This window comes from Lutra lutra, chromosome 1 (assembly GCF_902655055.1).
Source record: "Lutra lutra chromosome 1, mLutLut1.2, whole genome shotgun sequence".
NCBI lineage: Eukaryota > Metazoa > Chordata > Mammalia > Carnivora > Mustelidae > Lutra > Lutra lutra.
In genome coordinates, this window is record NC_062278.1 from 123714141 (window position 1) to 123730434 (window position 16294).

A 16294-nucleotide genomic window follows, 5' to 3' on the forward strand; every position below is an offset into this window, starting at 1 on the left:
TTTGGTGCTATTGTAAGTGGAATCGATTCTCTAATTTCTCTTCCTATAGTTACATTGTTGGTGTATAAGAAAACAACTGATTTCTGTGCATTGAGTTTGTATCCTACCACATTACTGAATTGCTGTATGAGGTCTAGTAATTTGGGGCTGGAGTCTTTTGGGTTTTCCACATAAACTATCATGTCACCTGTGAAGAGAAAAATTTGACTTCTTCTTTGCCAGTTTGAATACGTTTTATTTCTTTTTGTTGCCTGATTGCTGTTGCTAGGACTTGTAGTACTATGTTGAATAATAGTGGTGAGAGTGGGCATCCTTGTCGTGTTCCTGATCTTAAGAGAAAGGCTCTCAGCTTTTCCCCATTGAGAATGGTATTTGCTGTGTGTTTTTCATAGATGGATTTTATGAAATTGAGAATGTTCCTTCTATCCCTATATCTGAAGAGTTTTAATCAGGAAAGGATGCTGTGTTTTTGTCTAATGCTTTTTCTGCATCAATTGAGAGGACCATGTGGTTCTTCTCTCTTCTCTTATTAATGTGTTTTACCACATTGATTGATTTGCAAATGTTGAATCACCCTTACGTTCCAGGAATAAATCCCACCTGGTTGTGGTGGATAATCTTTTTAATGTACTGTTGGATCCTGTTAGCTAGGAACTTTTTGAGAATTTGACATCCATATTCACCAAGGAAATTCTCCTTTTTGCTGGGGTCTTTGCCTGGTTTGGGGATCAAGGTAATGCAGACCTCATAGAAAGAGTCTGGAAGTTTTCCTTCTGTTTCTAATTTTTGAAACAGCTTCAGGAAAATAAGTATTATTTCTTCTTCGAATGTTTGGTAGAATTCCCCAGGGAATCCATCAGGCCCCGGACTTTTGTTTTTTGGGAGATTTTTTGTTTTTGTTGTTGTTGTTTTTAATCATTGCTTCAATCTCATTACTGGGTATTGGTCTATTCAGGTTGTCAATTTCTTCCTCTTTCAGACTTAGAAGTTTATAGGTTTCCAAGAAGGCATCCATTTCTTCTAGGCTGCTTAACTTATTGGCATATAATTGTTGATAATAATTTCTGATGATTGTTTCTGTATCCTTAATGTTAGTAGTTATTTCTCCACTTTCATTCATAATTTTATTAATTTGGGTCCTTTCTCTTTTCTATTGGGTAAGTCTAGCCAGTGGTTTATCGATCTTATTAATTCTTTCAAAGAACCAACTTCTAGTTTTGTTGATGTGTTCTACTGTATTTCTGGTTTCTTTCTTTCTTTCTTTTTTTTTTTTTTTTTTTGTATTTCTGGTTTCTAATTCTTTGATCTCTGCTCCAATCTTAATTATTTCCCTCCTCATGCATGGGTTAGGCTTAATTTGTTGTTGATTCTCCAGTTCTTTAAGGTATAAAGTTAGTTAGTGTATTCGGGATTGTTCTATCTATTTGATTGAGGCTTGGATGGCTATGTATTTCCCCCTTAGGACCACCTTTGCAGTATCCCATAGGTTTTGGACCAATGTGTTTTGGTTCTCATTGGTTTCCATGAATTGTTTCAGTTCATCTTTGATTTCCTGGTTGACCCAAACATTCTTGACCAGAACAGTCTTTAGATTCCAAGTGTTTGAATTTCTTCCAAACTTTTTCTTGTGATTGAGTTTTAGTTTCAAAGCATTGTGGTCTGAGAATATGCAGGGAATAATCTCAATCTTTTGGTATCAGTTGAGACCTGATTTGTGACCCAGTACATGGACTATTCTGGAGACAGTTCCATGTGCACTCGAGAAGAATGAGTATTCTATTGTTTTAGAGTGGAATGTGTTCTGTATATGTCTATGAGGTCCATCTGGTCCAGTGTGACATTCAAAGCTCTTGTTTCTTTGTTGATTTTCTGCTTAAGTGATCTGTCCATTGCTGAGAGTGGAGTGTTGAGGTCTCCTACAATTAATGTATTATTATCAATATGTCTCTATTTTGGTTAATATTGTTGGCTTATGTAGTTGGCTGCTCCCATGTTGGGGGCATAGTATTAATAATTGTTAGATCTTCTTGTTGGGTATACTCTTTAAGAATGATATAGTATCCAAAAAAAAAAAAAAAAGAATGATATAGTATCCTTCTGTATCTCTGACTACAATCTTTGGCTTAAAATCTAATTTGTCTGATATGAAAATTGCTACCCCAGCTTTCTTTTGTGGTCTGTTGGCACAAAAGATGGTTCTCCATCCCTTCACTTTCAGTCTGGATGTATCTTTAGGTTCAGAATGAGTCTCTTGTCGACAGTATATAGATGGGTTCAGTCTTTTTATCCAATCTGGAAACCTGTGTTCTTTTATGGGAGGATTTAGGCCATTGACATTGAAAGTGATTATTGGAAGATACAATTTTATTGTCATCATGTTGCTTGTAAAATCCTTGTTTCTATAGATTGTCTCTGTAAATTTCTGTTCAGCATCACTCTTGGGGTTTTTCTCCTTGTATAGAACCCCCCCCCCCTTAATATTTCTTGCAGGGGTGTTTTAGTGGTCATATATTCTTTCAGTTTTTGCCAGTCTTGGAAGCTTTTTATCTCTGCCCATTCTAAATGAGAGTGTTGCCAATAAAGTATTCTTGGCTGCATGTTCTTCTCATTTAGTGCCCTGAATATGTCTTGCCAGCCCTTTCTGGCTTGCCAGGTCTCTGTGGACAGATCTGACATTATTCTGATGTTCGTCCCTCTGTACATAAGGAATCTTTTTCCCCTAACTGACCTTAAGATGGTTTCCCTGGTTTTAAAATTCACGAGTTTTACTACTACATGCCAGGGCATTGGTTTAGTCTCCTTCATCTTGGGAGGGGTTCTCTCTGCCTCTAGGACACGAATGCTTGTTTCATTCCCCAGATTAGGGAAGTTCTCAGCTAGGATTTGCTCAAACATATATTCTAGATACCCCCACCCCCCGCCCCAGAGATCCCAACAATTCTGACATTGGATTATTTCATGGTGTCATTCATTTCTCTAATTCTGTTTTCATGGATTCTAAACTGTTTGTTTCAGGCCTCCTCCTGTTCCTTCTTTTCTATCAGTTTGTCTTCTGGATCCCTAATTTGTTCCTCTGCCTCATTTATCCTAGCTGTTAGAGTAACAAGATTAGATTGGATCTCATTGATAGCATTTTTAAGGTCTGCTGGATCAGCTCTCTGCCCTTAGAGAATCTATGTTGCTGTTTATGGTTTTCTCCATCCTAGCTATTGTTGCTGCATAATGTTACCCTGAAGTCTATTTCTGACATCTTGTTTATATCCATATCTGTTAGTTCTGTGGCAGAGGTCACAGTCTCTAAATTTTTCCTGTGTTGGGGTTCCTCCATTTAGTCATTCTGTTGAGGGGTGGTTGAGGAAATGTACAGATTACAGATTACAAATTATTGACCACAACTTTTATAAGGACTTATAAAACTTTTATAAGTTTTATAAGGACATTAGGGTTGTTGGCCTCTTATTCTTTCAGTCTGTCTTCTGGGGGAGGGGTTTGCTGTGCTGTTGCTCAGGCAACCTTGTTTGGGCAGAGTTGCCCTGCCCCTGTTGTGGGGGGGGGGATGAGCTCAGTGAAAACCGGTTTGGGGGGACTTTTGTTCTCTGGCAGCTTTTCCTGGTGGCTTTCCATATCTCTTCTGAGGGTCAGAGCAGAAATGACCATATCCAAACCTCTGTCTCAGAACAGAGAGATCACAGCCTGTTCTTCAGTAAGCACTACAAGCTGCACTGTCTCTACTTTTGTCTGTGCTGCCAAAAATTGCAGTGTCCTGGGTTGTGCACCCCATGGCAGCACTCCCATCCCTTGCTTCTAGGTCCAGGCACATCTCTGCCTTTTGTGCTTCTAAAACCACCAGCTGCCCCCAGTTCACACACATACCGCTGCAGTTTCCAGTTTCAGTCTGGGGAGCTGCCCTAAAGTCCTTTCCCTGCTACTAACCATCTGTGAGTCTGTACCCAGTCCCCAGCATGGGAGACTTTGCCCTCCAGGAGTGCAGGATCCTAGAGGCTCTCTCCCCTTTCCATTTATCTTCCAATATCTGCCTTCAGAATTATGGCTCCCCGCTTCATACATCGAAACCAACTGCCGGAGATATTGTTTGTAGAGATCCAGATATACCTTCTTACATCTCAGGCTAATTTTGTGGGTGTTCAGAGTGGTCTGGTAGATATCCAGCTCAATTCAAGGGACCAGTTGAAATAGGGCCGCCAACTCCTTCTCCACCTTGTCCCATCCCTAAATTTTTTTTTTTAAATAATGATACTAATGTTTTGAAGAGACCAGGACAGTTGTCTTATAGAATGTCCAATATTTTCAATTTGTCTAACTTTTCTTTATAGTGTCACTTGAATTTAAGAGTATATAGTCAAATTAATTTGATGACAACCAATTCCTATTATCATGTGAAAGTTTTCAGAAGTTGCAGTGGTTTGAAGCCACAAAATGATTTTACTGTTTCTTCTATCACTCTGGAAGCCTTGTAACCAGAGAATGTCAGAGCAGGAGAGCCAGTCCCAACTGACATGTTAAAAAGGCTAAATATAGTAGACTTCTATTGCTCCTGTAACAAGTTACCACAAATATGGTGGCTTCAAACAGCAGAGATTTGTTACCTTACAGTTCTGGAGGTCAGAAGTCCAACATGGGTCTTGGCTAAAATCAAGGTGTTGGCAGGACTGCATTCCTTTCTGAAGACTAAGGGAAGCTTTATTCCTTACTTTTTCCAGTTTCTCTAGGGCATCCCTTGGCTTCTGGTCCCTTCCTTCATCTTCAAGATGTTGCCAGTAGTGTAACATCTTCAGATATCTTTCTGACACTGACCCTGACTTTCCTGCTTCCCTCTTCCATTTTTAAAAACTACTGTGATTACACTGGGTCCACCTGGATATAATCCAGGATATTCTTCCTTTTTCAAGGTCGGCTAATAAGAATCTTAGTTCCATATATAACAATTCTTTCTTGCTATGTAACATAACATATTCAAAGGTTCCAGGGGTTAGGACGAAGACATTATTTGGGGCCACAATTCTGTGACAGGTGGTGACCTGACAAGAATTTTTAGTTACTCTCAAGAGTCTTTCCAATACACTGCAACCTTATACGTTTGTTTTGCATTGGAATTCAATAAAAGGCGATGCTGTATTGAACCCTGATATATCTGAAGTCAGATAGTTTCATTTACTAGTTTTCTTTTATTTTGATAAGGAAATTAAGTGTTTTCTCTGATTATAATTGGAGGATCTAAATGGCTCAAATCTTGTAATTCACCTCAACTCAACCTCTTAAATTCTAGTTTTCTTTTTCTGTCACTTGAAGGTATGGTGAAAGAATCCTTAAACATAGGTGGGTCACACATACCTGGTTCTGGGTTATCTGTTCAAATGAGAACATCCAGACTCATATAGTGTCAAGACTTCATACTTTACAAAAATGTGAAGCTCTGGTGTGGTGTACAGCCACTTTAGCATCTACAGGCCCCTCTGGGTGCTGACTTCTTATTTTGATAATTTTTATAGCTCTTAATGCAATGGAAATTGTTTCTGGCTCAGCTATTTTTCTCAGACTTAAGCAAAATCAGACTTATTGGTGTCTCATTAAATACAATACAATCTGTCCCACTCACGTTGGTGGGGTTTTCTGAAATGGCAAATGAAAATTGTTGGATATTATTGATTAGGTAGGGAAATCTAGGGAAAGGAAAATGATGAGGTTTTAGTTAGTAGAGTGAAATGTTTTAAATTAGTGAGTTTAGGTGGATTTGGGGGGCAGTCAGACAAAATAAGAAGGAAAAAACTACAGAATCTTGGGTATACAACAGTTTGTTGAACCAAGACAATATCTACAGTTGAACCAGGTGTATTAGAGGCTTCAGTTTAAGTCAAAATCTCTACTCTTGAGGCCTACTCTAAGTTAATGATGTTATAATGGGAAAATCTGCAACCTCCACCTTGGAGAAGGTCTGGAAGGAGATTGGGAGGGGCTTGTGCAGTAGACCAAGAAGTGATTTTGAAGGCATGGTCTTGAATTCCAAATAACAGTTATTATAGAAGCCTGTGAGCTTAAGAACATCTTGGGAACCTCAGCTATGTGGTTGTGCCAAGTTTTAGCAAACTAGTGTTTTTTGTGTATCCACACTGTGTTATTTATTCTTCCCAGTGGCCATTGCTACTTAGGAAGGAATCTCAGGGCAATGGGAACCTAGAGCTTATCTTCAGCATGTTCTTAGATCCTGACTAAGAGGGCCACCTGTGTGAGCAAACAGAGAAACTAGAAATACTGTGGAATATTTGGGAGTGAGGAGAGTGCATCACCCACATTAAGGAACCTGCAGGAAAGGGGACCCCAGCAATGGAGGGGGTCTCTAAGGAACACATGGAAATACTCATGAGCAAGAGTAATCTGTAAACACCTGCTGGGTATGAATCAGTATGGGGACTTTCCTGCCCAGTTTACTTTTTCTTTCTCTCTGTGCCCCATCCCTGAGAGGATAGCCATATATGTCAAGAGGAGAGGGCAGAGCACTTGTGGGATAAATAGGGAAATGGCTGACCAGAGCCCCTTCCCTGACTAATGGCTTCTCTCTCTGCAGGAAGCTGGAGCTGAGGGAATGGGAGGAGGACTAAATTAAACCAAGAGTTTGACTATAACAAGAAACTAGACATTTGAATTACTGAATAGGATCTTGTATCACCTAACAGTTACCAGAAAAGTCATACCCAAGTTTTTCACTTAGGGAAAAGAGAATTAGGCCCATGGAGCAGATTTAGGTGGATAGGGAAATGTCAAGAGACTAGAAAAGAGATTGAGAGATGCTAATAATATTTTGTTTGTTTTATATTTGGGTTAAATTTACTTACCACATCTTTGTAACAAAGATGTGTGTTTTAAAATTATTCTTTGATACAGAAATAAATTGAATGGAAAAGGCCATTCAAAAAAAATATTTTTGAATGTTTTATCTTCCACTTAAAACTTTTTTAAAAAGCTTAGAAGTTTTTTCTTTTCTTTAAAAAAATATTTATTTATCTTTAGAGAGAGAGAGAGAGAGCACACATACAAGCAGGAGGGGCATAGGGAGAAGGAGAGAGGATGCCCAGCAGACTCTGCAGTGAACATGGAGCCTGACATGGGGCTTGATCCCATGACCCTGACATCATGACCCAAGCTGAAACCAAGAGTCAGGCGCTTAACAGACTGCACCACTCAGGCACTCCAACCTTTCACTTTATTTAAGGTCACTTAATATGGGCCAGGATGTAGGGAAATGGATTAACATGGTCCATAGCTTATCCAGTCAAGAATTCTGATGGATTTTGCTCAAGAACTCACAAATGTTTCTTCTCATCTGCTGTCCACTATAATCTTGGCTTTATTCATCCTTAAATTGTAGATAAAATACTACATGTAGTCTTGTTTTTTTCTATTTCCCTCCTTCCTTTTTTCTTTCTGTCCCTCTTTTCAATGATGTTATATAACATTGAAAAAGAAAGAAGCAAGCAGACAATACTCTGTTTTCCTTCCCTGTATTTTCTCTTCTTCCTTTTCAATGAAACTTCATTTGTGTTATTCTGCTCTCCCCCTTAACCTTACTTCTAAACTTGATGATGTGTTTTGATATAGTATACACGCTTGTTGTATCTGTTGTTTGTGGGCTCTCCTGCAATGGGATTATAGTGTAATTTCCTTAGCCATGCCCTGGATGTTGGGCATCTGGATTCTTTCTTCTTTGTATCCCAGAACCTCAGCAGTGTGTTAGTGCTCCCTTGGGTGCAGGCTCCAGGCGTGTGGCTCAGGTGGGTTCTCATGTCGCTGGAATATGGTGCTGCTTAATTAATTGTTTCTTGTTGGATTATTTTCTTAGGGGTGTATACATAAAAGAGAAACTATTGGCACGAAGGCTGAGAAGGATCTTTATAAAAACTTTAAACCTTTTGCCAAAGGACAATCCAGAAAATGAAACCAGCCTGAAGTTAATTTACCTAAGGATAGATCCTAATAGAGGACGTCAGAAGATCCAGAGGGACTGGTCTTTATCACCCTCCAAGAAGGCCTTTCTGATATGCTTCAAAGAATTACTTTTTGAAATTTGTTATAAATATCTTAATTTTATTTAAATATTTTTGCTTTTCAACTAACATTTTAGCTGCTTGGCAGACTTTCAGGTTCTTGTTTGAGTGTTTGATGGACTGACTTCTCTTGTGACAAACTGGGACCAGTCAAATCACTGAATTTCTATTGTGTGATTTTTTTGGCTGATGAATTCTCATTTTTTGGAATGATTTTTAAAAACATCTTCTATTATGGAAATTTTAAAAACGTAACAAAAGTAAAAGGAGTAGAAATATAGAGCCCCATGTACTCATTACCCAACTTCACCAACCATTAACTTTCTGTTGTTCTTTCTTTTCTTCCTATATACTTATTTCTTCCTTACATTATGATATTTTATTTTATTTATTTATTTTTAAAGATTTATTTTGGAGAGAAAGTGCACATGAGTGTAGGGGCTGAGGAGGGGCAGAGGGAGAGAGAGTCTTAAGCAGACTCTGTACTGAGTGCAGAGCCCAATGCAGGGGATTAATCTCATGACCTTGAGATCCAAACTGAGCTGCAACCAGTGGGTTGGATGCTTAATGAACTGCACCACCCAGGTGTCCCAACACATTATGATATTTTATTTTATTTTATTTTTTTTTAAAGATTTTTATTTATTTGACAGAGAGAGAGATCACAAGTAGGCAGTGAGGCAGTCAGAGAGAGAGAGGAGGAAGCAGGCTCCCCGCTGAGCAGAGAGCCCGATGCGGGCCTCGATCCCAGGACCCTGGGACCATGACCTGAGCCGAAGGCAGAGGCTTTAACCCACTGAGCCACCCAGGCGCCCACATTATGATATTTTAAAGCAAATCCCAGACATCATATGATTTCACCTGTAAATACTTCACCCTACATCACATCTTATTAACTGACCGTAGTACATATGGCAAAGCCAATAGAGTAAAATATTAACAGTAAGTGAATCTGGGTAAAGGGTTATATGTAGTACTTGCTTTTACACATTTTCTCTAAGTTTAAAAATTATTTCTAAATAAAAAGTAAAACAAATGAAAGAAAAAAAAACCCAGCCAAACAAAAACATGACCATGATAATATTACATCTGATAATCCAAGAACACTTTTTTCTAGTTTTGCTACAAACCATGATTTTAGAAAGAAATTAATGGAAAAACCCAGATAAATATTAAAAGGAAAATAAGAATCACTCATAATTCTAACACCCAGCACAATCACTATTTAACGATTATGTATTTTTCTCCAGGCTATTAAACAGACACAGATACATACAGACAGATACACACAAAATATGCCTATCATTTAGAAAGTCAAATAGTACTAATGGGCTTAGGATCGAGCACATAATTCCCTCATCCCATCCCCTCCAGTATCCCCACCTGAAGTACTTCCCACATGCTCTCTCTTATCTGCTAGCAGCCTGTAATGGCAAAATGCCAGCTGCAGCTCTATTTTCAGGGTAGTAACTTTTTATCTATCATAGCTGTTAAGATGAAAGGGAATCCTATTTTTCTTGCTTTTTCTCAGAAGAATGTATTTTTCATTTTCTGTTTGATCTTAAAAATGCCTTGTTTGTGAGCATGGTGTACTGCAAATTGGCTTGTCCATCATCCTCTTGACCTTGTCCTAGCAGGTCTTCCTATACTGTAGAGGCTGGACAGCAAAAGCCCCATTTCCAGACTCCCAGAGCCAGTGGGAGGCCTGGAAGGTTGAGGTGAATGGGGCCAAGCACAGTGGTAGAAAAGTTTGGTTCCTCCAACTGCAATGAAGAGTCCAGTGTCCATTTCCCTATGCCATGGGTGCTAAGTGGAAGGCAGGGGAAATAGGCTCTTGCTGAAAGAACCCCGTGGAGGGATTAGGTATTTCTCCTGGCTGCATTGTTCCTGATTGTGTAGCATCCAAGCTTGGATGATCATAATTTTATAAGCATTTTAATATCCTGTAACAGATTTTTTTTTTTTTTTGCTTAGACTAGCTAGAATGAATTTTATTGTGTCCAACTAAGAAACCTGATAGAAGACATTATTGAACTCTTTGAGATTCTAAAAGCAAAACTTCTAAACTTCAGTCATCTGTGGTTTTAATGATTTTCTATCTTTTTCCTATACTCCTGAAGGGGGGAGGGATACTTTTATGTCAGTTATTTTATTTGCCAAATAAACAATTATGGCAGGTAATATTGTATCCTCTTTACATAAGAAACTGAGACAAATGAATTGGATACTTTGCCTAAGGACATATATAGTTTATCTGTAACGCTGTTTAGAATTCCACTCCTGCTGTTTCACTACTCCAGTACTCGACCTATTCATGACTAACAATAAAAAACAATAATTCATGACTTAACTAAAAATAGTCCTGACAATGAGAGACTATGGACTCTGAAAAACAATCTGAAGGATTTGAAGAGGTGGGGGGGTGGGAGGTTGGGGGAACCAGGTGGTGGGTATTAGAGAGGGCACAGATTGCATGGAGCACTGGGTGTGGTACAAAAACAATGAATACTGTTACGCTGAAAATAAATTTAAAAAATGATTTAAAAAAAATAGTCCTGAAGAGTCCTTGAACTAATTATAGCTTGAGCAAAACTTTATAGGGTGGAAATTGACCTAATTGGATAATTCTTATCTAATATAGTTTGCTTATCTGCTTTAAACTTCACTCATGGCAATTTTAAATTCTTTTCTTAATTTTTCTGATACAATTTTGTGCTTAATATACAAAACTTGAGAACTATAGATAATTCTAAAGAGGTAGAAATGATCGGTCCACCACAAGCAGCAATGTCTAAAAACATCTGAATATTTTTATAGGTCAGATAGAAACAAAACATTTAAAGAAAATTGGGAGATTTTGAGCAATAACCACATCTTTGGGTTGATGTCAAGAATCACATTCTTCCAGAAACGCTTCCTGATAATTCTATCAGGGATCAAATCCTGTTCCAACCCTGAGGGTTATTCTTGGGCTTTGATCCATTATACTCACAAATATTTGCACTCCATCTGCTGGGAAATCAGTCGTAGAGTTAATTGTTGTATTAGTTCTAGCCTCCTACTCTAGGTAGTTATCCAGGTAGCTAATGCCCCAGTTTCAGAGGGAGATTGCTGGTAATAATTTCTATTGCTCCCCCACCCGCTTCCTCTAATTCAGCTCTTGTTATACACAGGTATCCTTACCTCCATCCAAACTCTCCCCACTCTTGTGCATGATTCAGGGGAGGGGACAAATATGGTGGTCATTTCAGCACAGGAGGTGGTACCCCTTGCCCACTTGATGCCTGGGTCACAGTTGTCCCGCTAGTCCCTGAATACACTTTCTGCTTGTTCTACCCAGTCTCCTGCCCCTATTTGGTCTTTTCTAATTGTTCTCCACTTATACCATTAGCTGAGCAGCTCCTCTCAAGGCTAAAATTCTTCTCTCTGTCCTTGGAATTCACCTTTGTTCCGTGACTCATCCAAACCTGTACTTCTTGTATTCCTGACCCCTCCTCATTCTTTGCAATGATAGCAAACTTCTCATGGAAGGGGGAGGCCTCTGAATTGATTCAGAAAACTCTGAAGTTACTGAGAAAACCCCAATTTAATTAAGATAAATTGGGCTGTCACTAGGCTGAATGGGAATTTGAGATAGAAACTAGGTTGTTACAGAAAAATAAAGTTCATGTTTTACCCCACTGATTTTGTCTGAGAGTTGTGCCTGCAGCATGTAAATGAGGACAATGATGTCGAGTCTGCCATTCTGACAAGAATATTGGGAAATAGTTTTATTTGTAAGCACTTGGTGAAATGGAGCTTAATGTAAATGTTGCATGTTTTCTTGATGAGCCCCCTCCAGATCAGCAACATGGGTGAGCTGCATGTTGAAGGATGAAGGGGTGACATTTTGCACAGCAAAGTGTGTTTCTCCATGGCTATTTTGATCCATAAAAGCCAAGCCCTCAAACTTTTCAGTTACCTTTGTTTGTTTGTTTTTGTTTTTGTTTTAAGGTGAAGTAAAATGTTAAATGTAAATCTTCACGCAGCTCTGTGCCTTGCTCAGTGGTATGATGAGGGCAGGAGCAGCAGATGGGGACTGTGGCTGGTGCCCTTCCTGGCTTGGGGAGCAGATACCTCACCAACATGTTCCAGACACGCACCCACACGGTGCCCTAGAATGTGTCAGAGGAAGAAGTCTTCAAGAGCTGTGAAGTTGAGGCCTCACATAGATTTAGTTGCTATGTTTTGGCTTTCCTTAAGAGCAGCATGTAGAGTGAGCTAAGAAACTACTGCCAAACTGGTGACAGTCTTCCCTTGGTGCTGGAACCAGAGAAGCAGAGCATGGGGACCTCTGGGGGTCTGACTGACTTTTTGGCTTTGCCACCCAGAGCCAGTGTTGCTAGGACTGACCCAATCCCTTGAACCAGGTCCCAGAATTCTTGGGGGTTATTATGAAGGAAGTTTTTGTCATCAGTGGACTTGTCATTAAAATCTGAATGGTAAAACAAAGTTTGTTTTATATTCTAAGCAAGTGAAAAAAATAATTGCGATATCAGTAATAATATTAACTAATATTTATTGAGTGTTTATTATGTGCTAGGCACCATGCTAAAGTACTTTACATACATTATCTCATTTAATTCACATAAGCGCTCTGTGGGGAAAGAATGATTATTACCTTTATTTTAGAGACAAAGAAATTGGGGCTTAGTGAGATTAAGGTTCCCTGCCTGTGGTCACCCAACTTGTGACTGGCTTGAACCCAGGTCTCTCTGGCTCCAGAGTCTGAATGCTCAGAAGAAGCTGTGCCATTCAATCACTTTAACCACCCATAGGCAGATCCCCATTTCTGGAGGGGATACAGGTATGGTATTTGGTGTGTGTGGAGGGGGAGTGCCAGGCTAAGGTTCTATGAGAGATCTCTTGGAATCACACTTTCTTACCCCAGCAACTGGTAGAGGCTAATGATTGGAAGCTTATTCTCCACAGGGTCAGGTGTGGATCCGGCTTCAGAAAGCCTTGGGGGCAGGATGGGGGGAATTTCTGGATCCCTGGGACTCACTTGGTCTTAGCTCATGGAGGTGAAGGTGGTGGGGTGGGCAAGGGTGGGCAAGGAGCTCAATAATACTGCCTTTTATTAACCAGACTGTGACTTTTTTTTTCAGTTTATATTGTCCATGAACTATTATAACAGAAGCATTTTCTTAAAGATAAAACTAGATGTTAGGAATATTAATTACAGATACAGCTCATTGGATTCATGCAGTCCCTTCCCAGCAATCTGAGGTGATTCTTGTGATCCTGGAATCTAAACATGGCATCATTATCATATTCTTGACCAAATGCAGTTCATACAGGAGGGATGCTAACCTTCTAGATGTTACATGATAGCAGCAGCAAGTAGGAGACCAAATATCTTACAGTTTTCATAAATAAGAGGGGACATGGTCACCTTATGGTTTTGAACATTTGAAGTTCTTCCCATTGTCGAGGTGCTGGATAGCACTGGTGACGTTCTGTCTTTCAGACTCTTAAATTTAATGGTGGCCAGCCTGATGTTTTGTCACTCTGCACACTTTTGTCTTTGGGCCAGGGTGTCTACAATGTTCAGAGTAGGCATTTCAGTGTTAAGGAAAATAGAAGGGAATAGGTGGGTTGTTTACAGCCTTTGTTTCATCTCTCGGCTTTTGGGTGTGATAGAACAGAGGACAAGAGCAGAGAAGAGACGTGAAGAGCAAATCTGATTATGGTGTTCTCTCTGACATATCCAACCACAGAGTCACGTGGCTCCTCTTCTTTTTTTAATTTTAAAGGGAACATGAGTCAATTCACTGTTATTTCAAACAGTTCGACAGAGTTTGAGGTGTTTGGTGTGTTTTATTCCTCCTTCCACAAAAGAAAGGAGTCTGGGGTGATTCCTCGTTCCTGTCAGAGAATGTGTTCCCAGGAAGCCCCTCTGGATCCTTCCTGACTGGACACCTTCTTCCATTTTATGAATGCAGTATGTTTTCTGTGACAGTGCTGCCTCCACTGCTGATGACAAAGCTTTGTGAACTGGACACTACAAGTGCCGGGGACATCTCCTCGGGGTCTTCTGTCTCTGGTCCGTGGTCCCCACCCACAGGCCCTTGCAGGCCTGTCTCCTGAGAAGTCAGTTCTGAGTCTGTCTCTCCACACTGCAGCGGGAGCAATGCCTGGTGTCTGCTCAGGGTCTCGTTGCTTCTCTGGGCCTCCAGGGAGTTCTGGTGCGTGGAATTCCTGTGAGCCATGGCACTCTTCTGAGGCTCGTCAAAGCTCAGTGAGAAGGTGACGGTGCCACTGCCAAAGATGACCTTCTGCTTGCACCTGGGCTGTGGCTGCGGCTGTGGCTGTGGCTGCTGCTGGAGGGTCAAGGGTTGCTGTGGCTGCTGCTCTTGCTGGGTCAGGGCCAGTGGCTGCTGCTGCTGCTTCTGCCTCTCGGGTTGTGGGAAGGGGTCTTCACTGTTGCTCTTGCTGCTGATGGAGGATGAGGGCGTGGAGCCCGTGGAGCCCCCAAGGCTGCTGGACCGCTTGCGGGAGACGTTGCTGCGGCGCAGTGTGGCCCGGGCTGCCACCTTGAAAGCATGAGCAGCAGTGCTGCAGCGCACCTCCTCAATGGTGTTACGGGATGGCTTGAAGAGGATGATGTAGACCTTGTTGAAGAAGATGCAGGCCAGCAAGCCAAAGCTGGCTGCTAGGATAGCAATCACTTCCACGGCAGAGACAAACTTGCCGTAGGTGCTGGCGTAGGCTGGAATGAAGGAGATCCAGACGATGAAGAAGATGAGCATGCTGAAGGTGATGAACTTGGCTTCATTGAAGTTCTCTGGCAGCTTCCGGGACTTGAAGGCAAAGAAGAAGCAGATGGCAGCCAGCAGGCAGGTGTAGCCAATCAAGAAGCCCAGTGCCATAAGTGAGCCCTCATGGCATGTGATAAAAATGATCTCATCCTCCAGCTCATGGTTGCGGTAGCTTGAGGGTGGGGCGGTATAGAGCCAGATGACACAGATGACAATCTGCATGAAAGTGCAGAGGAAGACCAGCAGGAACTGCAGGTTGAGCCCCCACCACTTGCGGTGGAAGCTCGTGGGGATTTTGGCTTCGAACACCAGCAGGACACGGTTGGTTTTCACCAGGATGCATGATATGCAGAGGACGAAGCTGATGCCAAAGGCTGGCTGGCGCAGGCGGCATGTCCAGTCCTGGGGCTCACCAATGAAGAACAGGGAGCTAGAGAAGCAGCAGAGCAAGGAGAAGAGGAGGAGGTAGGAGAGCTCTCGGTTGGTGGCCTTGACGATGGGTGTGTTACGGAACTTGATGAAGACACCCAGCACGAAGGCTGTCAGGAAAATCCCCAGCACAGCAAAGAGAGTGAGTGCAATCCCAAAGGGCTCTGTCCAGGACAGAAACTCAATCTCTTTGGCAATGCAGGAAGTGTGGTTTTCATTGGACCAGAAGTCATCGGGGCACTTGTCACAGGCACTTGCATCTATAATTATTCCAGGAAAGAGTTAGATACTGTATGGCATAGACTGTAATTTGTGAGTTTGAGTGTGGTGGTAAGGGTATACAGGTTATTGGATGTGGTCACTTTAAATTTTCTTTGTTGATGAAATAATTGTGATTTTTACATTACAAACACACTGAACTCTGACTTATGTTTAATAATATACTTATTTAATTTCATGTATTTATAATAGTTCTGTTATTTTTTCCTTTATACACAGTGGGGGGTCATGCCACATGTTTTCTTTAGCACCACTTGCTGATAGCTTATAGCAGGGAAGGATCCATCTTTCCGGACAGGTGGCTACCTACACAGTAGGTGTCTAGCATAGTTCATCAACTTTCTATAGTGATATGTACTCAGCCTGACTCATTTTGCATATATGGATGGGCTCTGTGGACATGTCAGAATAGACTTCCTCTTAGAGCAAGGGAGAGTATCCTACACAAAAGACCTTGCCTTCCTTACTCCACATCTATGCCTTTCCAGTGAGGGAGACTGCAGACTCATTCAGACAATAGACATTTATTAAGTCTCTCCTATGTCTCAAATAGCATGCAGTTTTGGGGAGTAAAAGGAGCATGGGCTTTCAGTCAGAGATTTGGATGAGAATCCTGGCTCTGCCATTTACTAGCTGTGTAGCTTTGGTGAGGCTCCTTAACCTCCCTGAGTCTCAGTTTCATCTCTGAGTCATCTCTGTAATGGAAAAAATAATCCCATTATTGTG

General features: G+C 41.0%; 1 protein-coding gene across 4 annotated transcripts in view; it reads right to left on the reverse strand.

The window, feature by feature from the left end:
• Positions 1-12627: 12627 nt before the first annotated feature.
• The window catches only part of CASR (calcium sensing receptor), a 78442-nt gene continuing 74775 nt past the window's right edge, over positions 12628-16294 (reverse strand). For all 4 annotated transcript variants that reach the window (XM_047735354.1, XM_047735332.1, XM_047735338.1 and 1 more), the window contains one exon: positions 12628-15549. In XM_047735354.1, the coding sequence (XP_047591310.1) occupies positions 14033-15549 (1517 nt within the window). In that variant the 3' untranslated portion in view covers positions 12628-14032. The remainder of the gene's footprint in view (positions 15550-16294) is intronic.